Below are 27,862 nucleotides of genomic sequence, written 5' to 3'. Positions count from 1 at the left end.
TGACTTTTGGGCAAACCAATATATATGTTGCAAGTTGATTTATTGAGTTGGAGTCCAAAGTAGGAAAACCTCCCAACTGATGTTGAGCTGACTTTTGAGGAACTCCTATTTAAAAGAGTTGCAAAAGTACACTCATGCTTAAGCAACTCAACGCACTTATTCCTTAAAAAAAAACTCAATGCAGTTAGGCGCGGAGGCGCCCCGCACATTGGCCGCATCGCACACTAGCCTTGCTAGCCTCAGCCTGCCGCCCTCCACTCCGCGAGCGATGACCCGTTCTAATTAGCGCGCGCCACGACGGCAACTAGCAAACGATCAGACAGCCTCCTCCCACTCTCATTGTCCGACTCCCACCTTTCTTTTCCCAGTATTTTTTTTGTTTTCCTTTAAAATCAGGCAATCAATCTAACTAGCCTGCTTTCCACCCCTCCGCACACTGCCCCTCCCGCAGCAACGCAAAGAGTCCTCCCACCCGCAGTTCACTGAACTGCTAGGTGGACATGTCGGTCCTCGTTCCCTTTCATTATGCAATATAGAAAACTAGTGTATATAACACAAACTTATAAATATAAGCCACATAGAAAATATATGTGAATTAAAATATTATAAAAAATTATACAACAAAAATTATACACTAGTATACAATATATCTGTCTAGTTATCTGTCTAACAACTATATTCATAAGTTGTGTATAAAAAGTAAAAACTTATATGCATAAAATACCGATAAAAAAGTTATATGTATAATTTGTAGGATAACAAAATTTAGGTTCATAAATTGTGCATAAATATTTGGGCAAAAAATATGATAAAATATTACAAGTAAAAAGTTTAGGATAGAAAGTTTTGAATAAAAAAAGATAAAAAGCATGATGCTGCCGGTTAGGAAATACGCCGGCACCCACGTCCAAGATAGATGTAGCTGCAGCACAGCACACAGCATAGCAGCACTGTCATGTGGATTCGTGGGAAGAAAAGGGAATAAAAAAATATTAGAATTAGAATAGCAGCACCGAGTCACCTGCCGGTCGGAAATCGAGCGCTGGTACAATTCCTGACGCTCGCGTGTGGAATTAGAATTCCGCCCTCCATTGGAGTTTTGGATTATTCATCGGGTTTCGAGTATTCGTAGATTTCGATTTTAAAAATAAATTCTCATTTAAATTGGAGTTCAGGATGCTCGGTTCTAATTTTGATTTTGAGTGTCCGAACACTCCACCTGAATCGAATTCGACCCTTCATCCCTAAAAGATGCGAAGATTAGTCCATGTCCAGCTCTTCCTCTCAAAGTCTCACGCAATCTACCGGAGAATGTCGATCGATATTCCCCTTGCCCCTTGCCGGATCTTGTGCGCGTTTCGCGTATTTGCCCTCCAGACCCTCAACATATTGCAGGAGTTTCCAGCCGAATTGGCAGGTCCATCTCTCGCACGGCGCACGGCGCACGGCATGACTCTTGCTGAATTTTCTTTTCCGAATCTAACGTTAGCAAGAATCCAAATCCACCATGCTTCGTGCCGCCATGACTCCGGTTGACCATGGCCCCGCGTGGCCGGCGCGTAAATTGGACACGGTGCGAGGGGCCTCGCTGCGAAAGACCGCGCGTAAATTCCTTTCCTCTTTTAGCCCCGGGCGCCGGGCTCGCATCCCGATGCGCGCAAACGAACAAGGCAGAGTTCACGGGCTCAGCTCGCTCAACGAGCCGCCTCGCCTCCTCTGCTCCCCCTTTCACCGGTGAAAAAGGTGCTCCGAATCTTCTCGTCTTCCCCGGTTCAGGGACGCCGGCTTCCTCCTCGCCCCCATCGCCGGAATGGTGGGATCCGACGCGCTGCAGGCCATCGTCTACGCCCGCGGGTCGCTCCGCCTCCTCGATCAGGTCCGGCTGCTCGGTTCCTCTCCTTCCCCTCCCCTGCTTCGTGGGAACCGGGGGGAGGGGATGGGTTCTTGGCTGGGTTTGATTCGTTCTGGGCTGACTTTCTGACCCGGTGCAGAGGAAGCTGCCGCTCGAGGTGGATTACATCGACGTCAAGGACTCCGCCGATGGCTGGTGAGATGGAAATTCTCTCTCTTTTGGTCGCTCCGTCTCCTCGTTCTTGGTTGCTTTAGCAGACGAGTTCTTGCCGGTTGCTAGTATCCGGAGCCACGTTCTTGGGGGTTCATCCCTGACTCTGTCCTCCCCCGCCTCGTATCTGACGGTGACAAGGGGAGGACGGCGGTTTCCGGTTTGGGGTTTCTTTTTTTCCTTGGAAAAAAAAAACTCCGCGCACGCACACTTTATGCTGTTATTTTACTGAACCTGGAAAGCGCAGTGGTGTCCTGCAGTCTGCAGATGCATGAGAGACTTAACAGCAAAAGTTTCCTTTTTAAAAATTAGAGGATGCTGCTAAGAGCAAGTTTAATAGGCCGGCGGAGAACCGGCTGGATCCTCCATGGCAGAGGAGAGAGAGTCGAGCGGCGTCTCGCTCGCCGCCCGCCGGCTGAGACGCACGCCGCTCTCACTGCCGTTCATTAAATGCACGCGGAGTCCACCGCCGATCCGCATGCCGGCTGGGACTATTAAACTTGCTCTAAAGCTCCGAGACTAGTTGGGGAGTGAACTTTAGGTGACCTCTGACAAAGTACATTTTTGCGACCGTACCTCTGACAAAGTACATGAGAAACTTTTGTGGAGGCGCACTTGATGTGTTCTCATACAGAATGTGATGAAACCTATCTGTGCATTTACGAAATATCAGTGGGTAAAATATGCGATGCATGTAATCTCTCCTGATTAGCCTACAGCCTACCACTGGATAAATATAGATGCCACCTCCTGTCAATATTTTTCGTTTTTTAGTTAAAAATGATTCTTCTATTATACTATTAGCCTTAAACTACACAATATTATGCAGGAATGCAATCAGAGACATGGTTGTCCGTGGTGCTCCGGCAATAGCAATAGCAGCAGCGCTAGCATTAGCCGTGGAAGTTTCTGATTTAGATTTCACTGGTACTCCTGCAGAAGCAGCTTCTTTTGTTTCCAAGAAACTGGAATACCTTGTATCCAGGTAAGCATAGTTCAACTAATTCCTTTCCTACTTGCGTACAAGTTTTGTCCTCATGTTCATCCTTTTAAAACATATGTATACTTCTAGCCATGCGTTACTAATCTCACTTTATTATTTATTTCTGTATCAGCCGCCCAACTGCAGTGAACCTATCTGATGCTGCAACAAAACTTCAGACTTTGGTGTCAAAGACAGCTGAAAATGCGAAAGATGCCAAGGCTATCTTTCAGGTACCAACATACACTGTGTTCGGCGGGTGATATAGCACTCCAGCGCTACAGTGAATCCCTCTCACATCCCTCCAGCTCCAGCCTCCAGCCACCAGCCAGGCAACAGTGTTTTTCTCTCACAGCACTCCAGCTCCAGCCTCCAGCTCCAGCCTGCCGAACGCAGTGATAGATAGCAAGTTTTTGTACATCGTTCTACTTGTGAATAGTTAAAAACATGCACAAAAAATTCATTATGAATACACTGTGTTTATGTGGTGAACAATAATACTGTATACCTAATCTTTTCTGCAACTTTATTTCTTAATATAAAGAGAAGTAACCAACCTGATAAGGTGATGTTAAGAGATGACACAAATGTAAAGTTAGAAATTACTAGTATGGACCAACATTTCTTGAAGGTGTGGCACTTCAAAGTTTACCTCAGCTTTCACATGGAACCATAGTGTCAAAAGCAAAAGCTTAAAATTATGTAGCTTTGAATATAATTTTTTGGGTTTCCTGATGTTTGCTGAGATTATTGCTATACTGAATATTTATATGTATGTTGAAACGAGTATTATTTATAGAATATAATTACTTAGAATATGCACTGGTTCACATGACTCAATTAGGTCTACATTGAGGCTGCAGAGACCATGCTTATTGATGATGTGGCAGATAATAAAGCTATTGGCTCACATGGATCCGAGTTTCTTCAAAGACAGCTTGGAAATTCAAAAAATATCTCTGTTCTGACCCATTGTAATACGGGCAGGTAAATGATGACTCAAGATGGTTCATTTTCTTCTTTCTACATCCGATGTTCAAATTCCTTATGCAACTTTACTTTTTTTTGCTTTCTCTCTAATCCAGTCTTTTTTTATGGGCTCTCTAATCCAGTCTTGCAACTGCTGGTTATGGAACTGCCCTTGGGGTTATTCGTGCTCTTCATTCTGGTGGAGTTTTAGAGAAAGCATTTTGCACTGAAACTCGTCCATTTAACCAGGTAGCTATTCCTTTATTTACATTACCACTAAACTCTAACTTAGCATATCAATGTTTGACCTGTGATGTGCAATATGTCTAGAGCTACTTACATCTCTGGCAATAACTCAAATGATTAGACGACTAATTATTCTAGTTAGATTCCATATATGCCAATAGTGATAATTGCTTACAACCTTTTTATAATAAATATTTTGATTGTTGTCTCTATAAGCTGATTTGCTGTCAATTTCCAGGGATCCAGGCTTACAGCCTTTGAGTTGGTTCATGAGAAAATACCTTCAACACTGATAGCAGATTCTGCTGCTGCTGCACTGATGAAACAAGGGCATGTTCAGGCAGTCATTGTTGGCGCTGATCGTATAGCAGCAAATGGTAAATATCCACATCATTTGACAGATCAATGTAAAACTAAATATTCCTACTGCTGACTGTGTTTCCTTCATAAAATTTCAAGGTGACACGGCCAACAAGATTGGCACATACAACCTTGCCATTTGTGCAAAGCATCATGGTGTCCAGTTCTATGTGGCAGCGCCAGTAACTTCCATTGATCTCGCGCTCCCATCTGGGGAAGAAATTGTCATAGAGGAAAGGTCGCCCAAGGAGTTGCTGAACTCTGAAGGTGGTCTTGGAAAGCAAGTTGCTGCATCTGGTATATCAGTCTGGAACCCAGCTTTCGATGTTACTCCAGCAAACCTGATTACTGCAATCATAACAGAGAGGGTATGCTTCTCCCCACTTCTGAAATGTTTCATTGTGTCCACTGTCCAGGAATGTTGCTATTGGCCCCACATCTTGCAGAGAACATTGTTTGATATGCTGTGGGCTGATGTGTTCTTTCTGATTTATTTGCAGGGTGTGATCACAAAAGCTGATGCTGATGGAGCTTTCGACATCAAAGGTTTCATTCAGTCAGTGAAATAATGCTATTTAGCAAGGCTCATTTTTGTATGACAAATGTCGGAGCGCCTCATGTACAATAAAATTGCTTTGGTGAGGCTCATGTTGTAACATGGATGTGTCCATGCGCATTGGAAGTAATAAAGACTTTCTTGAGGAATCCTTCCTTTCTCGTAAGACTTGATTCTTCTTGTTGCTTAAACAAATCACAGGAGTTCTGCTCGTCCATCAAAGATAGAATAGAACAGATAATATATCAGAGGCCCCTGATGGGCACATGAGGGAAGAACTGCCAGCATACGGTATACTTCAGCCAAACACATACTTGTTTTAATATCATTTAATCTAGTATTTACAAAACTAATTCTAGGATTCATGAAATATCAGGGATAATATATAATCGGCGAAATAAATGGTGAAGATATATTTTCACCAAATCATATGTTGCAAATGGCAAAAGTATCAAATTTCCATCATAATTTTTGAAAAAAATATGTAATTCTTACTTTGTAGTTGAGTATTTATGATTTGCTAAACCGAAAGGCAACAACTAGATACTTTTGCTATTTTCATCATACATATTTTCACCATTTGATTTGGCAATTGTATGTTGTTTTTTGAAATTCGTCAATCCTAAAAAAAATTTAATGACTCGATGAAATGATATTAAAAAATAAAATACCTCAAGGATGCAGCAACACCTAGTTACTCAGTCATGAAGATACAGTACATCAGGAAATAGTAAATTTCATAAAAAGCTTAATTTCATAGTCCAACCAAAGGAAGGCACTGTTATATGCGACATGTCATTGTTTTCTATCCCTTCTATCGGTGCAGCTTATAGATGAAACTGAGGCAGTTTAGGAAGCAGTGCGAATTCCTTACAAACCCTACTTGAGAGATGTAAAAAGAAATTGAGCTGCGAGTGGTGTTCTACGTTTATCCAAATTTTATTTTGGAGTTCAAATTATCTTTAAAGACAAATTTGTGATGCAACAGCAACAACTTTGTCATTTATGGGAACATCAAATGCTTTGTTTTTGCTGTGTAATTCAGGCATACCCGGATGACAGGAATGTTACTGAAACCCCATCATCCAATAAGACGGATCTCAGTAAATTACGGACAACTTCAAATCTTCGTTTTATTAATATATTCATTCAAAGTTATGCAACTTCTCCAGGGCCTTATTCAGAACAATACACAAACGCCAGTGTAAATAAAGTGCCAAGACATTGCCCAACTTCTGCGCCTCAGCAGGAAAATCCATCCAACGAGATGTTTGTCAGAACTTAGCTCTAAAAATGATGCGCTGGTGGCAGGCGTCTGCAATGGACCAAAGGAACGGCTTCTTTAGAGTTTAAACATAAACATGGTAGCACACGAGACATACTTTTGAATTGTGGAAAGGAGGCGTCTACCCCCACCCTTCTTCCCGCCGCCGCTAACCTTCCCCCACCCTACCCAAAAGGCCGGAACCACCACCGGGCTTGCCACCGCCCATCCCACTATACCCGGCAAATTGATTTGTTACCTTGTTCCCCTTTCTTTTTTTTTTCCTACCATAATGGGAGGGTTTCTCGATTTAGCTAGCCTCTCGATATAGCTTTAGGGTTGTGAAAAGGCACCATCCATAGAGAATATAGAATAGGGTGCACAAGAAAACATCAGAGCACACCATTCCGAGCACTATAATGCGCATGAACGGCATGATATCAACGCAGCGAAGAGACGGCAACTCAGTACACCCTACATTTATTATAGCAAGGCAACACCGAGAGATGGCAAAGCATACACCAATATACCTAGAACAACCCCTCTTGTTAAACGCTATTCTACACCCATGAAAAATAAAAACCATAGGAGAGAATATAGGAGAACATAGAATACACGATTTACATGCAACTACTCTGGGGCGACGCCTATACAGGTGGGTTGGGAGGAAGCACAAATGGGGAGGTGCAAAGAATTAGTTGGCTGGCCAGACCCAGCCAGCCATCATCATAGGCCTACTGAAACCTCTACTAATTACACAACTACGGGAACCCAGCCGCTGGCCAGAGACGGTAGGAGAGCACTCCAGCACTATCGCAAAGAGGCTAGCACTCTTATCTGGCGTTCATCTCCTCCGATGTTGTGCCATCTTCGCATGAGCCTGCGCTATCCTATCGGCATACATCGGGAGGCGCCTGATCTCATCAATCTCTTCAAGAAGCTTCTCCTCAGTGATGTTATCTGTGATGCTCCTCATCACCTGTGGGTTATCACAAATAAATTATTAGAATAGTGCAATAGTTCTGCTTTCTCATCCAAATGCACCCAAAGGCAAAATATGATGCTCAAGTACCAACAGAATAGCAAAGATCCAGTTTTAACTCTGATAGGATGATTTCGAGTTTTTGCCTATTCTGGAATAACTAATCCAAAGTAACAGCAAAACCATTTCAAATGAAATACAGATTCAAAGTTCGGATCAGCTCAAATTCACAAGAATCAATATCTTAAAAGAAATAAATCAGCTAAGGATGTACTGAAGTATATGAGAACATGCCTTTCGGTATGTGTTGATATCGTTTGGAGTCGATTTATCTGATCGAATACGCATGCAGGCCCAACACTGCTCTTCCTTATTCCAAGAACACTCAACAATCCTCCCCGCAACAGAGGGTGGATCTATTTCATCTGCACAAGTTTCACATCATTAGCCGTGAATATACAACAAATAAAACATATTATTTTGAATAAAATATAAAAATGAAATTCATGCGCAAGAAAAGGAAAAAAGAAATGATTTGAGGATCACATCCTATTTTTTTAGGTTTGTCGAAAACAACGCATGCAGCTTAAGCTGACAACACAAAGTCATCATGAAAATTGAAGTGCATCTTACCTGGAAACGCGATCCGAGCACCATCCATAAGTTTCTTTTTTCCTCTCTCATAAAGGAAAACCAGCTGACGATTATCGTTTGTAAGCTGCAACAGTTAGATATGACCAAACAAAGCCCAATATCAAAAAAACTATCTTCATTGTGACTACAATCATTTTAAACAAAACAGTTAAAAAATGGCCATAAGAACCTCAAACAAAAAATCAACTGAATTCATCGAAGGGTATTTCCATTTTAGAAGACCTTCATGAGTACGAGTTACATATGGATCATCCCATCCCTGCAAGAACAATTGAAGCATATCAGCCAATTAAAAGCAAAATGTACTCCGAAAATTTCTGAAAATGAGTCTCAACAAACCACAAAATAAATAGTTATTTAGTTAACAAAGGATTTCAAGTGATTAGGGAGAGCTGTTCTATAAAATTTAGTCCACGGTTCTACACATCCAAAACAAAGTCTTCTAGTAATATATAGGACTCGCAAATATGAATCTACTCCATGACTGACACAAAACATGAAAGAACTCCAGTCGAAACCACTTTTAAGGAACAAAGAAGTAACAGAAAGTTGAACAGATGTTTCTTGTTTGCAAGACCACAGATGAATCTCTTCAACTCTCTAGGTGTGAACAACTAAGATGGACAAAAAAGAAAGTCAAATAGCGGTATCATGACAGCAGAAAGTTGAACAGATGAAAAACTTGATACATGAGTACAGGCCACAGAGCTGACAAACTTAACATCTTAGTAAACAAACAGATGACAAACCTTACCTGAAATATTAGGCCATCAGCATCATGGCAAAGTTTTGGAATAAACTCCTTAAGCAACTTCATAACTGTGGAGAGCAGCCAAAAATCCTTCCTCCTAACCTGGCAGCATCACATAATCAAAAAATGAAAATTTGCTTCATAGGACTCATGAAAATGGAAAATTATAACTGAGTCTTAGAATCTGATACCGAAAATAGTTCCATGTCATATTTGTACAAAGGATTGCTCTTAGCACCACTCTCAAACTGCTTTTTCTCATTATAACGTGGCCGTATTATTTCATCCTCCAGCATTCTCCACCTTTCAGAAAACGGCAGCTGCATACAAAAATTTCCAAAGTCAAAGTTCCCAATAAGGAAATAATGATTGTGCCTATTACTGTACAATACGAGCTCGCATATGGGGTTACAGTGCAAAAATATAATTTACACACTCGAACAGTTCATGAATCATGTGCTAACATGAGAATTGTGGTCCCATCTGCTGATATAGAGGAAAAAAGTGACTAAGTATAGATGATATATGGTGAAGAGCAATGCAAAACATGGATGGTAGCCAGCAGGCAGAAATAATTCAAGGATGGTCATCTCTTTTCTTTACTTTGAAGGACACCATAATTTGATAGATAAAGGAGAAAGTCAAAAATAACAAAACTCTATATATGATATTCACACAATATTTACCTTGGTTTTGGACACAGCGTCAAGTGCCATTAGATCATATGCCAAGTACCTTCTCTTCAGTCCTGACTCTGGTACCGTGTCTATAATCATTTCTCCATCAACCAAGGTCATATCATGCAGACCCTTTATAACAGAGAAATAAGGTTAGATGTTTGCAGAAAAAGTCGTGTTCAGTTATTGTTTTCCCAGCACAATGGGCGCCTTACTTCGAGACTCTTATGGGGAAAGCGCATCTGGACTCTTCTAAAGCAGAAATTCCGATCAATCAAGAAACAGCCATCTCTCATTATAAGCATCATATAGCGTGTTCCGTCAGCTTTCCATGTAGCATAGTAGTATCGCTGTCTAAGTAGTTGTAGATTCTCACTGAACGTAGCAAAAGGAGCATTAGATCAAAAAGGAAACATATTGGGTATATGTACTAAAGTTAGTACCCATAAGGAAATAACAACACTTTTAATGCTCAGAGTAGAGAATTCTGCAACAAATACTGTCCATGATAAAAGGATTGATGACTAGGCTGACAGAAAGAAACTTTATTGGGCTCATGAGCTCAGTACATGATTTACCTGATTACCGCTTGTCTGGTCCAAAATCAAAATGATTTGATTTGAAATAAAGACTCAATTATGACACTATGTTAGTCTGCTAATCGAACTAGCAAAACTCAAAAAGTCTCGAAACTATAAGAAAGTGATACTAAAGAAATAAAACATCAATTTCAAATGGATCTTGTTTCAAAAGCTCAATAGCCACAGCCTGAATCATGACATCAAACAGCAATTGATTACAGGAACTTAGAACAAGCTTATAAAAGTATCTGCCTATCGACTTAGGACTTTTTGTTAATTTGCATACTCTAATGGTGCCTTAAAAGGTTTTGTATTTACAACAGGAATAAAGAATATAAGAATGTGCAAAAAATATGTCAGAGAAATTTGAGTTAGTGGCTAATGTTAATCACCTGTTCAGAGAGACTGGATGTGATCCGGGAAATTGTGCATGCCCTCTTACCTATAATCAAATAAAGAAGATCAGAGCACACAAAGTTAACAAAAAAAAAGAAAAGAAAAAACAGTACTTGTTTGGACATTCATAAACTTCCAGAAATTTAAGTTACAAAACATGCACTAACTTGTGCATAAAAATTGATAGTGAGCAAGATATATCCACACACTGAAACAAGTTTAAATGAAAAGCCACCTAATACTAAGTTCCCAGAGTTTCCAAAATACTGTAACTACATATTTAGCTTAACTTGTCATTATTCCAGACAGATCATGTTGAAACATCATTAATATCCTGCCTTTTATTTTAGTACGAAGCTAACCTGTATCTTGCCAGCATGTCACACTTATATTATGCATGTGGAATGAGCTATTGCTGCATGGAAGGCTTGCATTGCATGACAATGAATGGTACACATTCATGGATTCGCTCAATGCCAACTTATATGTAACCAGAGATAAAATTAGCTACCTAAGATGGAATCTAAGACAAGAAATGGAATTGGTGGTATTGGAAAGAAGTTATGGTAGTCCTTCAGGTTATCCTTATTCTAGTATTTCATTATGAATAGCTAGGAATTAATACACATTAGGTAGAAGTACAAAGGATAATACTTACAAGGGGCATTTCAAGCAACCGATAACATAGGACACGCAAAGCTTCTTGTTGGTCATATGGCACGGCATCCCCTAACACATCGTCATTAGTGATGACTTTAACCTCGGATTCATTCTGCAACACACCAGATGCCAAGATAGTAAGAAATAATGCAGAAGGTGTTGCTTAGCAATGAAACATTACAAAAAGTATATCAAGAACACAAGAAATATTTTAACTCTATTGGGAATTCCATAAACCTGAAAATAGAACCGAAAGTTCTTTAGAAACTTTGGAGAAGAGAACACATACATTTGGTGGTTCAATATCACCATTATCATCATCGTCGTCCTGCTTAGCTTCGCCATTTAAATCAAGATCATCAGGTCTCTTCCATTCTGGTGTTGGAGGGCATGCTATCATCATATTCTCAGGGACCTCATGGTAAAACTTATACAGCGCTTCAATGTAGTCCCTCTTGTATATGCCAGGTGGTCGCCTTTGAGCAAATATACTTATTGCCTAGTAAACCGAAGTGGTCATGAAATGATGAGGAATTAAATCAGGTGAAATAACATTCAGGATCTAGTTTGCCTACCTCAGCAACACAAGAGACATGTGTGCGCATAAGGTAATGAATAATCATGAAACCTGTACGATTATGACCATGGGTACAGTGAACCAGTATATATTTAGGATTCTTTGATTGCTTCTGTCGATCAAGGAACATCATCGCCTGAAAGGACAGCAAAATTTGTTAACAGAGATGGCTTACAGCCTTACAGGAAGCTCTTTCAAACACTGTGTCTATGTATCAATATGTTCTAAGCAGAAAAAAGGCGGACTAAACATAGATATTGGTGGCAATTGGGAGACTATCTAGTCCAGTTACACCCCAAGCATGATTTAGGGAAAAATAGATGTGGTAACTGATATGCAGTGTCCAAATCAATATGGCACAGAGGATCCAACAATACGAAAATGCAAAAAGGGTGCACACCCCCTTCATGTTAGTAACATGATGAGCACGGAGTAGAACATGGAAAAGTGGGATAGTTCATGACACACAAGGCCTGATTATTTGTCCACAATGCCATAGACAAAAGACTACTATATAAGGAAGGTACAATAACTGAACCAGCTTGGAGAATAAATTATGGAGCCAGAGAATGTGAAATACAAATAATCACGACAATTAAGCCTCCCTAGTCCCTACCACCCACCCAGGAGGGGGGGCATATACATACAGCATCCAGAGTAAAGATACTGCTTTTGGTGAGAGATGTATCCATATTCCATAGACTGGTGTTACCTCATAGACAAACACGTTAACAGATTCATTATCAGGTACAGCATCTCTTCCCTTGCATGGAATCTAAAATGAGAACATGTTAGTGTTAGTAAAGATTAAAAAAAAGGTCTTCGAGAAACAAGAGAACATTTAAGTTCAATGCTCTCACCTTGACATGCTTGGTACCTTGCTTTGTCCATTCTGCTGGTGAATAATACCGAGTGGTATTTGTCAAATCAATCACAAGGCCTATCTGTAAAAGTAAAAGTAAAAGTTAATACAGAATGCATGTTCTGTCACCTTAACATCACTAACTGGGAATGTGGACACATAAGAATTAGCATAACAACAAAAAAGACTAAACTGCTACTACAACTACATGGATAAGTCCAACAAACAGTACCTAGGTCACCTGCCATAGGTATCTATTAGCCGGTGTGCATATGGAATAAAGGGGTGTTTGAACAAAGAGGATGATGGTTGAATGTCAGAACTAACTTCAAATCTCAGCAGTTCCATTAATTTGAGTTAGATCTAAGACTATCAGGTAGGATCTCTAAGAGACGTGGTCAAATGGCATATCCAACTTCAAAATCAAGCCATTATTAGTTCCACAGATCAAAACAATGGTGCTTAACGCAGAAAGATGTAGTGACCTAACCCCTTATCACCTGGGCACTTAAGGTGAAGTGATAAGGCAGGCCAAGGCAGACACCACACAGGCACACACTATTACACAAATATATTAGACTCAATAAAAGTAGAAGTAGGAGCATCGAGTCAGAACCACAAGTAATTAGCCGACTAGTAAGTTTAACACAACGCAAGCCAAAAGACCATTTACCACCCCTCCCTGAACCCTACTATGCACTAGCTCCCGATGCCATCCACTTCATGATGCCTCCTTGTCCTTGGTTCCTAACACCACCGCAAGTGTGACAAAGCACACCACCCCCAAAGCACCTCCACGGCTCTGACACTCCTGAATACCCCCTCCCATAATCCTACCCAGATGGAGCTTCTACCACCAACCCTTAAGTTGAACAAAGATAGGGACGCACCGGCACATTTGCAAGTAGGTTCCCCTCCATGGTCCCTCCCCCTCCCCCTTCCCCCTCCCCTCTTTTGGCTAAGTGTCAGGAATGCTTAATCCATGTGACCTCCTGTTTCCTAGGCAACAATTAGGTATAGCCTTAAGAACGTTGGTTCTAGATCATCTGGAACAAACACTGGTGTGCACACCACAGACAAGTAAACTGTTCTTTTGTTATGCTAGTGCAGATGATTCCACCATCTTGCCTGTTGTTGTTTAGGGGCATGAAAGAAGACCATGGCACTGGAAGGAAGGATCTCAGAGCATAGAGCAAGTAAATATAGCATATCTATTCAGGAGAAATATCAATATAGGTCAACGAAAAGGAAGTGAAAAATGGTATTATGCAGACTGCTAGCGTGAGAAGACCAAAAACAACCACACACTGCTCTAAAAAAGGTGACCTCCTGAGTCTCTACCATGCCTTTGCAGCACCAGACAACTAAAATCACCCTCCTATCTAGCATGTACTCACTGTCTAGCCTACCAATTATGCATTGGGTGCCAGCTATCACCTACCGCTTCCTAACAATAGGGTTATAAAAAAAATCACTTCTAGGCGGTTGAGGTCAACCAACAAAATTACAGTATACATCAGAAGTTAACTAAACACAGGACTAATGGACTACCTTCACATAATAATCAGTATAGTAGGAGGGACCAGAGTATGATCCACAAGAACAAACAAGCAAGCAATACTTACATCACGACCAGCTTTTCTTTGTTTGTTAACTAGTTGCTTCGAGGAGTATCGTTTCCCAGGAGGGACCGACTCATTGAACGTTTCGTCAAGAGGAACCTTGGATGGTATGATTTTATCGATTGGCTGTCCAAAAGCAGGACATTCCAACCAGCCTGAAATTGCACCGAGATAATAAATATCGAATCAACACATGAAAAATGATAGTGCAACAAAAGAATAACAAATAAACAGAGGGAACAGAAGGCGGAACAGACAACCAACTGTATCAGCAACCCAAACTATTCAGAAATTGCTCAATACTTCATACCCTGAGGTGCCTCTTTTATGCGACTAGGTCTTTTTGGTTGAGGAATATAATCATTCCTAATCTGCTGGGAATGTAGCCTCGATCCATCATCCTGCTTCTCTCTCTTTAGTTTCCTGCGTCTCTCTTCACGCTCCTGTCAAGAATAGCAGGAAAATAAAGTGTATGGGTAACAGATCAAGTATAACAATGTTGCATGCTAAATATGAAAAGAAGACTAAAATAAACTGTTAGGCAGTTTACCCCCAACTGGGTACACTCACTACTTTCAATAACAGCATGACACATGCATAAAGAGCACATAGCAAACCAGTATATATGCAAAATAAAAGGGGTCAAAGTGAATCACCCTTCATATATAATCATTGGATCTAGCAACTAATCCAGCGTATACTTCACTACAAAGACTACTGTGTCTTCATACTAAGGTATACTTAACAGCTTCCTCTCCTTGTAGAAGCCATTTTATCCAGCTAATAATGACAACCAAGTAACTATACACTTGCATACCAAACAACACGTGTCATATTTAATCAGCAATTGGTGGTGCCATGTACATGGCATGTGGAACAAACACCAACATCAATAAGACAGTTCCGTACCCTGCGCATTGTCGCGACAGCGGACTCGACGTGCTCCTCCTGAGCATACTCAACCTCAACCGCCTCCTCATACGGCTGCTGCTCGTCATCTTCAGGCAATGGCGATGCGTTCAAATCCATAGAGAAGGTCATCCAACGGCCGCTACTTCATATATTCCGCGATCAGTTCGCTTGGACTTTCACCTGACAGCAAGAAGATGTAGTACTCAGACAACTCATGTGTGGACAAAGAAAGCATTTCATACGCATTTAGCAGTTGGAACGAAACACAGCGGCGGGCATTCAAAAGACAGCGAATGCTGAGCAACTCCTAACTGGATATCCGGCAAACAAAGAATGTTGGAGGCGTCCCAGTCCATTGCGAGCAAGTGGAACAAGAGGCATTCCAAGAAGTAGCCCAAGGGCAGCCGCCGAGCAAACTCAAAGCCATGGAGGGCGAGCCTCCGCGGCGAGCACCTACCAGCACGACGGAACGGAACCACCTAGGGTTCGCGAGCGCGCGCCCAAATTCCCCATCGCGCCGCGTGCTCTCCCGGAGCCGCGCGACCGCCGCAGAGGGAACCAGCGCGCGCCGCGCGAGCGCAATCCCCTCCCGAGCGGGGGGAGAAAAGAAACAGAGCGGGCTGGAAGGAACCCCTACCTCGCGCGGCGGGCGTAGGTCGCCGAGGCGGGCCTTTCTCCCGGCGGTTGGGCGGCGGAGCGGGCCAGTGGCGCCGCGCCGGCGGGGCACGGCGGCGAGGCGGGCGGCGACCGAGCAGAGCCTGGTGGTTGGGTCGGGGCCGGGTGGAGGGATCTATTGGTTAGGGTTTGGGGCGAGCCGCCATGCGCCGGACGGGGGAGAAGCTGGGAGGGGGTCCGAGCCGAATCGGGCCGGGAGGGGAACAGCAGTTGGGGGCAGGCGGTCGGGGGTGGGCGGGGATTTATGAGGCGCCCAGGGTGGACTCGGCGCACCACGTGCGCGCGTGAGCCCGCCACGTGGCGCGGATCCGGCGGCGCCAGCCGACCAGACCCGGAGGGGATGGTGTGGTGACGGAAGCAACAGAGGGAAAGGGGTTTTCCAGGCTTCCAGCGGAGAAAGGCGGCGCATGGGCAGACCGTGTTTGGCGACAGCCGCGCGTTTGGCGTCAAACTTTTTAATGTGGGTGCTACTATTATTTATGGAACTAATAAAATGTACGTGCGACATGTATGTATTTTTAAAAATATTAAATTAATTGTTTATAATTTCATTGGTACACACGACTTGCCTTTTTATAAATTAATGTATGTATTTCGTCCTGGGCAATCAAAAGCACCTACAACCAAAACCTGATAATGAAGTGATAATGTAAATCTGAAGCAATTTTAGATGCTCCACCTGAGCTCCAACACCCGTACAATGTACCTGTCGTGTATCCTTATCAAGAACCTTAAGCACAGCCAATCCACCAGCATAGTGAACTGGATTTTTTGAGACGACAGGCTGTGATCTCAGGAATTGTTGCAACAGCCTCAATGGTATGCCATCACCAATTCCCTGAACTGAAACAATGGAAAGACAAATAATTTAATTGCGTTTGCAAACCAATCATGATAAACAATTAACAAATGATTCATCCACTCTGACAACTATCTTCTCGTCATCACATTCATAATCGGGCAGGAAGAGGAACGCCAGCCTGTGGATGGGCTCGTCGTCCTCCTGAACGAGCTCGCCGGCATGCTCGGCAGCGGCTGCTTAACGTTGATCGGTGAAGACAGCAAGCCGTTTAACAGTGACCTCTTCTGCACCGGCGCCGGCGCTGGAGACGTTCCAGAGGTGAAACGTTCGGAGCAGGTCTCCATGGCGTCCCACGTTAACTGCGTGGAGGAGCTCATGACAGTACTCGGCGACGCTGCGTCTGAGCGTGATGCCGTACTCGGACCCGCCGGATGCTCGGGGCACTTGGCGGGCGAGCAGGCGTCGTGCCCGCATGGCGACGGGGTCACCGAGGCGCGGCCAGCGAGGAGATGCACCCAAAGGTGGCTGCCCGCATGAAGAAGTTGCTTGCCCAAATGGATCCTACCTTCCACGACGTCTTTGTCAGCATGTTCAAGGTTATGGTGCTTGCTTTCTTCAAATCCTAATTCATTTGCTGATGCTTGATGTGTGATGATAAAATAATATTGATGTGGGATCAGGATGTCTACTATGTGTGATAATAATTAAGTGGTGTTCATCGAACCATTATGTGACCCTTAAATATAAATTTGTGTATTATGTTTTGCAACATGATGAGAGGGCGTGCTTATATGTACTAATTATTTGATATATCATTTATCAGACCACAAGAATCATGAGACGGCAAGCTACTACGTGAAAGCAATGGACTGAAATAGGTTATTACTTCGCCATATCCAATTATTTTTATGTCATGTTTAATATTTTCTACATACGAATACCTAGACATTTAAAGGCAAATGTTGACCAAATTAGAAAACTAAATCGATCAAAGGTAGTGAGTCTTCTTGTAAAATCTTAAACCTGAGAGTCAGTTGCTTAAAGCAGAGTTTTATACAGCTGTGCCTAATTCTTAATTACAAAAGCTGTGGTTTGTACAACATTATCCATACAGTTAGTCACTTAAAGACTGCATCACATTCTCATATAGCTGGCGGTCCACAGTAAGGCTTTTAGGCAGCATACCTAGTGCCTCAAGCCTATCTTTGTCCATGTGAGGAATCTTGTATCTATTCCCACCACCATCTTTCATTACCTCAATCAAACAACCTTGTAGTGTGAGAAAAACCCTATTCAAAGTAGATGGATCATATTCATTGAATTCTTTTTGCACATTCGCAATCAGCTCATCTATGCTCCCAGAGATCGTACCATAGGCTAAGGATTGAAGAGAATTAAAGAAGCCTAGGTCTAGTACATTCATATCTGGGGAATTTGGAGGTTGGTTGATGATTCGTATGTCCATCCCTGTATGTGCTACAACAGCAGCAAATTGTTCATCATTCACTGGCACGTGAGAAGGGGCATTATCTTGCTGGATCCAAATGGTCCTTCCTACATCTTCTCGAGGCCATCGTGCAACAATAGCTGGCAGAACTTTAGCAATCATATACAACCTCATCATATCTCGATCTACCTTGATAGACTTGGTGACTAGGATTCCCCTTCCTCTATTATAGCTTCTTCGTTTTGCTGGTTCCTATATGAAATGAATTGGAAGTAAGGATCACAAATTAGAACCGCAAATTAATGTAAGAAAGTGAAACAAGTGTGGTACCTTTCTAATAAACGCCCACACTCCTATCTTTCCATCAAAAGTACAATTACATGCATCATCATATCTAGGTCTGGCCACTGCCGTCAATAACATAACTTTGCCAATAGAATTTTTATTTTGCACAGTCCTGTATGGGTCCTCCTCTTCCGGGAGTAAATAGTAGGTCCTATTCTTTTTTGTGGTGTTGTACCACTTCTCATCTAGGTGGATGATGTTTTCCATGTCAATGAACTTAGGTTCATTTGGTAATGTCCTTTGATCTAACATGCAAATACACCACCGTAGTCTGTCTTTCTTGTTTCCTTCCTTCAATAGAGGTTTTAGTGTGTTGGAGTGGCGTTGTAGTTTCCCTTCCTTGAACCACCTATGTACAGTGCTCTTTGGTACACCAATGGCTTTAGCTAGAGATCATATATTAGTCCTCTTATGCAAGGGGACTCTAAGAACCTCTGATAGATGGACTTGTTTTTTTTTGCGCCCATAGTTCATTGGCTTCCTTGATCTAACATCCACTGGGCTTCCTCCGCCACACACGTTGCACTTGATACCTACTAACTTGTAACATTTCGGCAACTCTAGTTGTAGTGTTCCTTTTTAATCTTCCATGCATACTTCTCTCGAGCAATGCTGCATAAATTTTATGCCTTTCAGTTTCTGTCAAATTCCTGGACTGATGTGAAATATTTTCATTTGCATGGTCATATTCAAAATCTGAGTCGTCTAATTCATCCTCATCAAAGGCTTCTTCTGCAGTATTAGCATCCACACCATAGTCTTGCATGTACTCCATCATATCTACAATGAAAACAAGTGATCAGTTGTTCTACCTAATATTGTAGCCCAAAGGTTACTTGTTTGACCAAGTCTAATCAATGTGCCACATTATAAAGTGATTGATAGCCTTGGTGGACTGATATAACAAAGAGAACACATTACCTTCATTTGGTTGTTGCAGCTCAGAAGGATCAACGTTGAGATCTATTCCATGCATAGCAACCTGCTCATGGTCATAGAAGGCTATGCCTGTGATATCAGCATTGACACCGTAGTCTTGCATGTACTCCATCATGTCTACAATGAAAACAGGTGATCAGTTATTGTACTTAATACTGTAGCACAAAGGTTACTTGTTTGACCCATTTGTACTCAATGTGGCACATTATAAAATGATTGATAGCCTTGGTGGACTGAGATAAGTAAGAGAAGACATTACCTTCATTTGGTTGTTGCAGCTCAGAAGCATCAACATTGAGATCTATTCCATGCATAGCAACCTGCTCATGTTCATGAAAGGCTATGTCTGTAGTATCCGCATCGACACCATAGTCTTGCATGTACTCCGTCATGTCTATAATGGAAAAAAGGTGATCAGATGTTGAACTTAATACTATAGCCCAAAGGTTACTTGTTTTACCCCTTTCTTATGAATTTGCCACACTATAAAATGATTGATAGTCTTGGTGAACTTATATAACTAAGAGAACACATTACCTTCATTAGGTTGTTGCAGCTAAGGATCAATGTTGAGATCTATTCCATGCATAGCAACCTGCTCATCTTCCTGGAGAAGTTGGGACTGAGCTTCTTGAAGCCGGAGGACTTCATCTTGCAGGACATGGACTTCATCTGCTTGCTCATCTAGTAGTTCTCCATTTAGATCAGGCAAGTGATGTTCAGCTTCTTCATCTGGTATTGTGTTTAGATCAATGGCCATGGCTGATGGCGAACTGGATTGCAGGCTGAAATGGATGATCTGGAGCATGTGATGTGCTTATATAGTGGGGCACTGCTGCTATGGCGCCCGGCAGTTCAAATTTTGAATGTCTGTAATGGCGCCACTTTTCTCTTTGTAAATGGTTCTAGTACATTGGTGCGATTTTTCTCTTCCAGGAGGTTCTGGAGTGTAAACGTGGCACACGGCTGGCTTTCAAGTTTATTTTGATTCTGGACTGTAAACGTGGCACGTATCTGGCTTTCAAGTACACTGCAATCATTACTGCATTTTCAGTCCATCTGTAACATCTGAACAGGGGTAAAATGGTCATTTGCCATGTACGTTAATTTGCTCCCCCGGTCCTTGAAATGCACTTATATTGGGACGGAGGGAGTACGTGTTTTGGCTCGTGTCGGACGCCTTGGCCCACGCGTGGCGGCAGGTGGTGAGGTTGAGCGGAGGCGAGGCAAGGGTGTCTGGTGCGGGCAGGTAACATGCGGGACAGTGAGAAAAGAATTTGTTTTCGGGCAGAAACATCTCCTAGCTATTAATTTCTTTGGGTTTCCACCTCCTTCGGCCCTGACAGGTGGGTCCAGCGTGAGGGGTACAACGGGTCCGTTCCGAGTAAGAAACGTTTTCAATTGTTTTCGATCTTTATAGTATAGATAGATAGATTTGTCAGTCAAAAATGGAGGATGTCAAAGCTTATTATAGGGAGCAGATTGTAAAATGCTTGTGAGAATCTATAGTCTGTTTGGCCGGCCTCCCGGCTTCCGGCTTCGGCAACTCGCATCCGAGACTCCTTTTCTCCATAATTCTCATTTTTTAGCAGATTCTATTAGATCTAGCGTATGGCGGTATGGGGTTCACAAATTTCTAGTTCATCATGTGACTCTTATGCAACTTTGTGTTTCCCTCTCTGTCCCAATGTTATCTACTATATCATTTCATACAAGAAAACTATTATATGAGAGTAAAGCACAAAAGGTGGAGTTTACAACGTCGGTAAACAAGCCGAAAATCAAAGCTCCTACTGACAAAATACAATGGATCAAGCTGAGCCACGAGCCAAACAAGTTAAATGAACTGTGAGCAACAGTTACCTTTCCCTCTTCAGATCATAACGTCACTCACCTTGGATGCACCTTGTATTAGCAACAATTTGTCGCTTCCCTTCGAGTTCTCCCGGCAGTCGTATCATGGCCTTTCACCGATTGCAATCGTGCCATAGGCCCGTCGAAGAGGGTGGGTAAGGTGGGAGTCCACACAGCCCCCCCAAATAGGTAGTCCCCGGACCCAGGTATATGCATATGCCGTATGTTCGTCACTCGCCCATCAGGTACTCTAGGTATTTTGAAGATCAGCAGTTCAACCAACCGATTGGTGCTTTGATAAAAAACGGTTGGTAATAAGTCAATAATAATACTCGAATCAAGGTGTAAGTAGTCACTTGTTGTTGCTCCTTTTCAAAGATTAAAAAATGTGAACATCTCAGATGTAGGTTTAATTAGTGGCTAGATTAATCAACAATGGCTTGAATAATTTATTTGTTCTATAATCCGATAATTATGCATGTATTTTTCTTTGGTTTAAAAAATAGGAAAAAGTTTGTTTCGTCAATCCTCGTAAAGAGAATCGACCAGGGGATGAGACGTCCTCCTGATTTTCTCTTAAAGATTGTGCCACGACTCAAATCCGGGCTAGCGCAGTGAATCGTGTCTCCGAATATTTCGGCTAACCAGTGGCACCATGAGAGTGTTGGCCTTGGTCAATTCTCATCATTTCTATTAAAATTAGAAAGGTGTTCTAAAATGTATAAGAAGAGACAAAGACACAAGCACCCGCTCAATCTTATTAGTAATGTTAGACAAAATATCTTTTTAAAAAATTTAAGCCTCAATTTGCATTTCGCATTGGGACCCAATTTCTGGAGATGTCCATGTCGTGCCACAAGGTGAAACAACCTCAGCGGCATTAGCTCAGTCTAGGATGATGGTATGTGGGAGCAGACAAATCTATTCATTGCGCGCGTGATTTTCCGTCGACGCATCGCAGAAGCGCGCGGCGCTCGCCCCTATCCTTGTTCATCTTCTACCTCGAGGCTGGGGAGGGGGCGCTGCAGCCAGCGAGCGAGGGGGGAGGGGGGCCGGGAATGGGTGGTAGGTGGGCGGAGCGGCCGCCGGCGAGGTTGCCAGCGGCCGGAGTGGTGGAGGGCGGCGGCGGCCTTAGTATCCGGGGTTGCAGGGGGTGGAGCGGCTCCATGGCCGCTGGCCATAGAGAAGGGGGTCGGGGGCGGCGGCGGCCAGGCGGTGGCGGCGGTTCGACCGGCGGAGGGCGCGGCGGCGTGGGAGCGCTGCCGGCCGGACGGGGCTGGACAACCGGTGGGCGGTGCCGACAGTGGGGGCAAGGAGAAGGCGGCGGAGAGCTTGGTTAGGAAGGGCGGCGGCGGAGGTGCCGGGGGCGGCGCCGGAGCCCGAGAGGCGAGGGAGGTGGGGCGGAACGAAGCACAGCCGGCCCTTCTGAGATGACAGCGCGGTTCCTCGCGCGCGCTAGGAATAGAAGCCCCATGTGGGAGCTGCTTTGTTGGTGTGCTGGAGGTCGACTCCCAGAAGCTCAATCCCTATCCCACATTCCCCTGCAACAAACTTGATTTCGTACCTGGTGATCCTCCATGGAGTCCATCTATTCCCCACTGTGTAGTGCAGCTAGATTTGCTTCGGGTATGTAAAAGAGGATGGACTAGTTCTAATTTTGCAAGAGAACGTAGCGGGGAGAGAGGAGTGCGATGGTCCCAGCAAGGGTGTTGGTTTTTGGATACTTGGCATACTGCTAAAAATAGCAAAACAGGAAATACTAAAATACTCTCTCCGATTTTAAGTACTCATAATATATCATGTTCAAGACAACCTCCTATATTTAGGAGGTGTTTGGATCCAAGTGCTAATACTGTTCATCTAAATGGGAGTACTAATGAGTTAACTAAAGTTCTTTATCAATGGTACGAATGCTGATAAATGCTAATGTTTAATTAGCACTCAACTTTAGTCCTTACAATAGCCCTTTATATATGAAATGAGGAGCAAACTGGATTGGCATGCTAGCAAAATGCCTCGTAAAAGGACAAGGATAACGCGATTATGAGAGATTTGTGACCGCTCTGTTCTTAGTTGCTGCTAAGCCCGTTATTTTTTCTTCACCCGCTTGCTGTTGCTCCTTAATCACAAGAGGACAAAAGATGTTGCTTTTAGTGCCAAAAAAGATAAAAGGACACCTATCCAGTTTCTTTTTTTTACATGCAACTTGTTCCAAAAAAATATTTTATCTTCTTCATACGATCTCCGTTTTGAATACGATTCCGTTGTATTCTACGGGATGAGACGAACAAAACAGATCCCACTTGCATATATTATGAAGATGTTTTGGACTAGTAGCAATTTATGTGTAAATATAAATTTCATATTATTGAAGGAGTTGATACAATACGTAAGAAGTTGCTACAATATGCATATATGAGTGTTTATATATTATCAACTTACATGCATAACATGCAAGAACTTTTAGTATATAAGTTGACACGTTATCTGTTTACAAGTTGACACATCTGTCTACAAGTTGACACATACTAGCAATTTATATGTGTATATCATAACAACTTATACATGTATGTCATAGCAACTTCTTCGATAAACGCAAAGCTCAATTTATACATAAGTTGCTACTATTGTAAAATATCTTCAAAATATATGCAAATGGGATCTAGTTTTATTTTTTTCTGTCACGTAAAATACAACAGTGCAGTTGATACTCACTATGGAACTATTTAGGCTATTTTGAGATGAGATGAGATGAGATGAGATGAGTTGAGCTCAGGATATAGGTAACATATCAGGTGCAAACCAATCTCTCCATGCAAACTCCAATCTGGGCCCATGTTGATCCGGTGGCTTAGATTGGAGTTTGCATGATTTGCACGGAGCGATTAGTTTGTATCTGATATGTTCCCCAGAATATATCCCAAAGAATAGCCTAAGACATAGCGGGTAATGCAAAACTGACATTTTGGGGCGAAGAATAGCCCAATAGAAAAACGTGCCCTGCAAAGGAAGCAGCCCAACTCCCCAAGGTAAAAAGGCTTTCCTTTCGATTATCTAATGTGTGACATTTATCCTTCCCACGTTGGACTCCCAGTTTCCAGCCCATGCAATCTGTGTTTGCCGCTCAACCCCTTTAAATTCCTCTGAAAAATAACAGAACGAAAACCTTGTGAATTGATGACCTTTGTTATTTCCCCTCACCCCTCATCCCCCTCACGAAATTACTGAACAGGAAATATAATGGGGATGTTTGCTTATGAAAAAGCAATCTTTTTGTGAAATTTGAATTACACATAATATCTCAAAAGTTAAGTGCAGCTATGGCAACGCTATTTTGTACCCTAGGTGTAACAGTCATTCTACCTTTCATCAGTATAATCAACGATCAAACTAACGAGAAAATACTGAAGTGAGTGTCCATATTACTGAATCACCTACAGCCATCACACTATGTCCTGTAGAAATTTTAGATTATGTGGTTTAGAAAAATGTAATATGGCCTGCCTGAGGACTTGAAAACTGACCCTTACATGAATGTTAAATATATAAAAAAGCAATTGACATTATAGTGTTCATCATATGAGAGAAGTGGAACGGCACGATGATATTACATCCCATTGTTAGGTTGATCAGCATCATCATTGAACAATATACATAGTGGCATTGTCATGTACCAGCCACTTGAATTTTGTCCTTTCCTTTAATGAAAAAACAAGTATAGTCATTATTAGCTGGAAAAAGTCCAGTTTACACCCTTAAACTATCACAAAAGTCCGATTTTCGACTTTCAACTACAAAACCGGATAATGGAAGTTATCTAACTGTTGAAACAAGGCAAGTTTGGCCCTTAGGGTGGCTTCAATGGTGGTTTTTCATTTTGTGAAAATTAGAAATATTCAAATTGAAACTAAAAAATTCTTAAGTAATTTATTTTAAATCAAAAAATATTGAACTAGTACCAAATTTTTTCTAAAAAATGTAATCTATCCACTACTAGAAAACAAGCCTTAGGTACCGGTTCATCTCCATACCGGTACTTTTGGGGTGGATGAAATCTTTGAATGAGCCTTAGGTACATGTTGGTATTATCAACCGGTACCTAAGGCTCTCCATAAGTACCGGGTGGTAACTTTTATATTAGTACCGGGTGGTACCACCAACCGGTACCTTTAGACGAGCCTTAGGTACCGGTTGGTGTTACCAACCGGTACCTTAGGCTCATCCATGAGTTATTTCAAAAGGAAAGCATCTCCTTCTCAATCAGAAGAATTGTGTAGCTAAGATGGTAAAGGAGCAACGTGCAAGGCTAGAGGTCGCGAGTTCAAATCCCAGCCAAAGAGAATATTTTTCGTGAATTTTGGAAGCCTTAGGTACCAATTAATTTACTCGGTACTAAAGGCTCGACTCGAGCCTTTGGTACCACTTTCGGGGTACCGGTTCAAAAAACCGGTACCAAAGGGCAATTAATTTACTCGGTACTAAAGGCTCGGCTCGAGCCTTTGGTACCACTTTCGGGGTACCGGTTCAAAAAACCGGTACCAAAGGGCACCTGCAACCGGTGTCTTAAGGCATTTTTCTAGTAGTGATCTATTGACACTCTACTAATCAATTATTTAGATATAACTTTTTATATTTCTAATATTTGTTTGAATAAATAAGATTCAAATAGAGCAATGATAGATATGCTCATTTTTTAGAAGAATTTTGGTACCTATTTCATATTTTTTTAATTTAAATGAATTAGTTTTAATCTTTTAGATCTAAGTAGAATTTTTTATTTTTAAATAATACAAAACCACCTTTGGAACCACTCTAAAGGCTAAATTTGTTTGGTTTTGATAATTGGATGACTCTTGTTAAGTTGTTATTCGATTTTGTAGTTGATGGTCGAAAATCGGGCTTTCATTATAGTTTGAGGGTGTAAAGTGTAAACTGGATTTTTTTCATCACAGGACAACATTCTACTGGCTGCAGACTTTCTACGGTCACAATATACTTTGACATTTTGAATAACATCCGATTATCGACAACTACCAAAATGTTTAATCATTTGATGAATGTTTAACGTTTTTTAAGGGAGATGCACTACAACCAAGCGGTTACATAATTATCCGCTACTTGCCGGTTCACAGCAGCCTTATTGTGGCTAATTCCAGCCGCACGATCACAAGACAGAAGCAGTACCGCGCCTTTTTTTTTTCTTGAAAGTAAATTGATCATTTGCTGCTATGCACTACTAGAATAATGCATGGACTCAAATTATTATTTTTCTTTCTGTGAAGAAACATAATCATATCATATTTATATTCATTTTATATTTACATTTATATTTTTTTCTATTTTTTTTATAAATCATGGCTATCTAATAGGGTGGAGGTCCACAAGTAAGGCGGTGTTGGATGGTATATTATGCTGTGAACAGTACACATGAGAGATTATTGTGAAAAGTGTCGCGGGGTTTCTAGGGGTACCCACAGCCGGGTGGCGGAGCGCACCCGCCTATTCCCAGTGAGGGAGTACTCGGGGAAGTACTAGGCGATGGGGCTGAATCTACGCTGAGACAAGGAGTCAAGAACACACGATTTAGAGTGGTTCGGGCCGCCGGAGCGTAATACCCTACGTCCACTGGGAGATGAATCGTTCTTGGTTGTGTGTATGAACCTATCCTCTGCTGGCCTTGGCTCTTGCTCAGCCTGCCCTCTTCTAGCGGCGCCCCCTCCTTTTATAGATCAAGGGGGAGCGGATACATAGGACGTTGATGCCCCGACAGGTGGGCCCAACGCGACTGTGGCTACAGTGGTAGCGAATCTTTCCTCCGATATGCGTACTGCTGCTCCTCTGACTCAGGGGGTCTTCTCTTGTCCCGTCAGCTAGGTGCCCGTTGGAGTAGCGTAGCTTGCGGCGTGGCCTGCTGAGGCTATTATGTAGCGTCATAATGGGCGAAGCCGAGCCGTCGTATCCGACTGTTACGGCAGACTGGCAGACGCGGCATGGGCGGAGCCAGCGGCTCCACTGGCTTGGTAATATGCGATCAATAGTGCCCCCTGGTCAATCAAACGCCTCGGCTTCCGCTATATCAATGCGGACGTCCACCTACCGCAATGAATGCGAAGGTGGGTGGACCTCAATATGGAGACCAAGGGCCTCATACACGTGTCGGCCCCGGACCACCCTGAGGCGGGGCGTCGAAACCTTCCCTTGGAGAGGGGTCCGGTTGCTATGCGGGGGGTCCGGGACCCTATGAGGGGTCCGGGACCCTGCGGGGGGTCCGGGACCCTGCGGGGGTCCGGGCTCTTCGGGAGGTCCGGAGCCCCGGCTGCTTGTGCTTGAGTGCCTGTCTCTCCTGGGACACGTGGCGTCCCCGGACCTTCCCCGGCCGTGGAACGGGTCCGGTCTATTGTCGGAAGGACAGGACTTCGGACCGCAGGGATCCGGCTGTTTGGTTGTAGTCAAGGATGACTACTAAGGCTCTTGCCTAGACACAGCAAGAGGGGGTACCCCAGTCCTGGGGTACCGACAGTGGCCCCCGGGCCCATCTCGGGAGAGGTACGAACCCGCGGGTGGGGCCACCACCGTGATGTGTTCCTACGCAACTTGATTGCGTTGGTGTGCTCTTGGAGAGAGCGGGCATCCCGGACCCCTGAGGCCGGTATGCCTGTTGCTAGGTTTAGGTACTAGAGTGCTCTC

At 42.9% G+C, this 27,862-nt stretch overlaps 3 protein-coding genes across 3 annotated transcripts; 1 reads left to right on the top strand and 2 right to left on the bottom strand.

Annotated features, from left to right (window-relative positions):
- Nucleotides 1-1,625: 1,625 nt before the first annotated feature.
- On the top strand, nt 1,626-5,341 carry LOC120685816 (methylthioribose-1-phosphate isomerase). Its single transcript, XM_039967923.1, has 9 exons — nt 1,626-1,876; nt 1,992-2,047; nt 2,892-3,047; nt 3,178-3,277; nt 3,889-4,031; nt 4,157-4,262; nt 4,498-4,636; nt 4,719-4,987; nt 5,120-5,341. Exons 1-9 carry the CDS (start codon nt 1,811-1,813, stop codon nt 5,186-5,188), a joined length of 1,104 nt encoding a protein of 367 aa, XP_039823857.1. The 5' UTR covers nt 1,626-1,810; the 3' UTR covers nt 5,189-5,341.
- Nucleotides 5,342-6,893: 1,552 nt separating this feature from the next.
- LOC120685815 (mRNA-capping enzyme-like) lies at nt 6,894-16,000 on the bottom strand. Its single transcript, XM_039967922.1, has 18 exons — nt 15,751-16,000; nt 15,111-15,293; nt 14,512-14,644; nt 14,205-14,356; nt 12,578-12,661; nt 12,430-12,492; nt 11,716-11,853; nt 11,430-11,639; nt 11,139-11,252; nt 10,477-10,526; nt 9,719-9,878; nt 9,513-9,635; nt 9,018-9,146; nt 8,830-8,928; nt 8,245-8,334; nt 8,055-8,139; nt 7,716-7,846; nt 6,894-7,418 (listed from the first exon to the last, which is right to left on the bottom strand). Exons 2-18 carry the CDS (start codon nt 15,240-15,242, stop codon nt 7,284-7,286), a joined length of 2,028 nt encoding a protein of 675 aa, XP_039823856.1. The 5' UTR covers nt 15,243-15,293; nt 15,751-16,000; the 3' UTR covers nt 6,894-7,283.
- Nucleotides 16,001-18,869: 2,869 nt separating this feature from the next.
- LOC120684842 lies at nt 18,870-19,713 on the bottom strand. The gene is made up of 3 exons (XM_039966708.1): nt 19,581-19,713; nt 19,304-19,438; nt 18,870-19,162 (listed from the first exon to the last, which is right to left on the bottom strand). The coding sequence occupies exons 1-3, from the start codon at nt 19,711-19,713 to the stop codon at nt 18,870-18,872; spliced, it is 561 nt and encodes a 186-aa protein (XP_039822642.1).
- Between the last annotated feature and the right edge of the window lie 8,149 nt (nt 19,714-27,862).

This window comes from Panicum virgatum, chromosome 8N (genome assembly GCF_016808335.1).
Source record: "Panicum virgatum strain AP13 chromosome 8N, P.virgatum_v5, whole genome shotgun sequence".
Classification (NCBI taxonomy): Eukaryota; Viridiplantae; Streptophyta; class Magnoliopsida; order Poales; family Poaceae; genus Panicum; species Panicum virgatum.
Note: the sequence above shows the minus strand (reverse complement) of the source record. Positions and strands in the feature narration are given on the sequence as shown.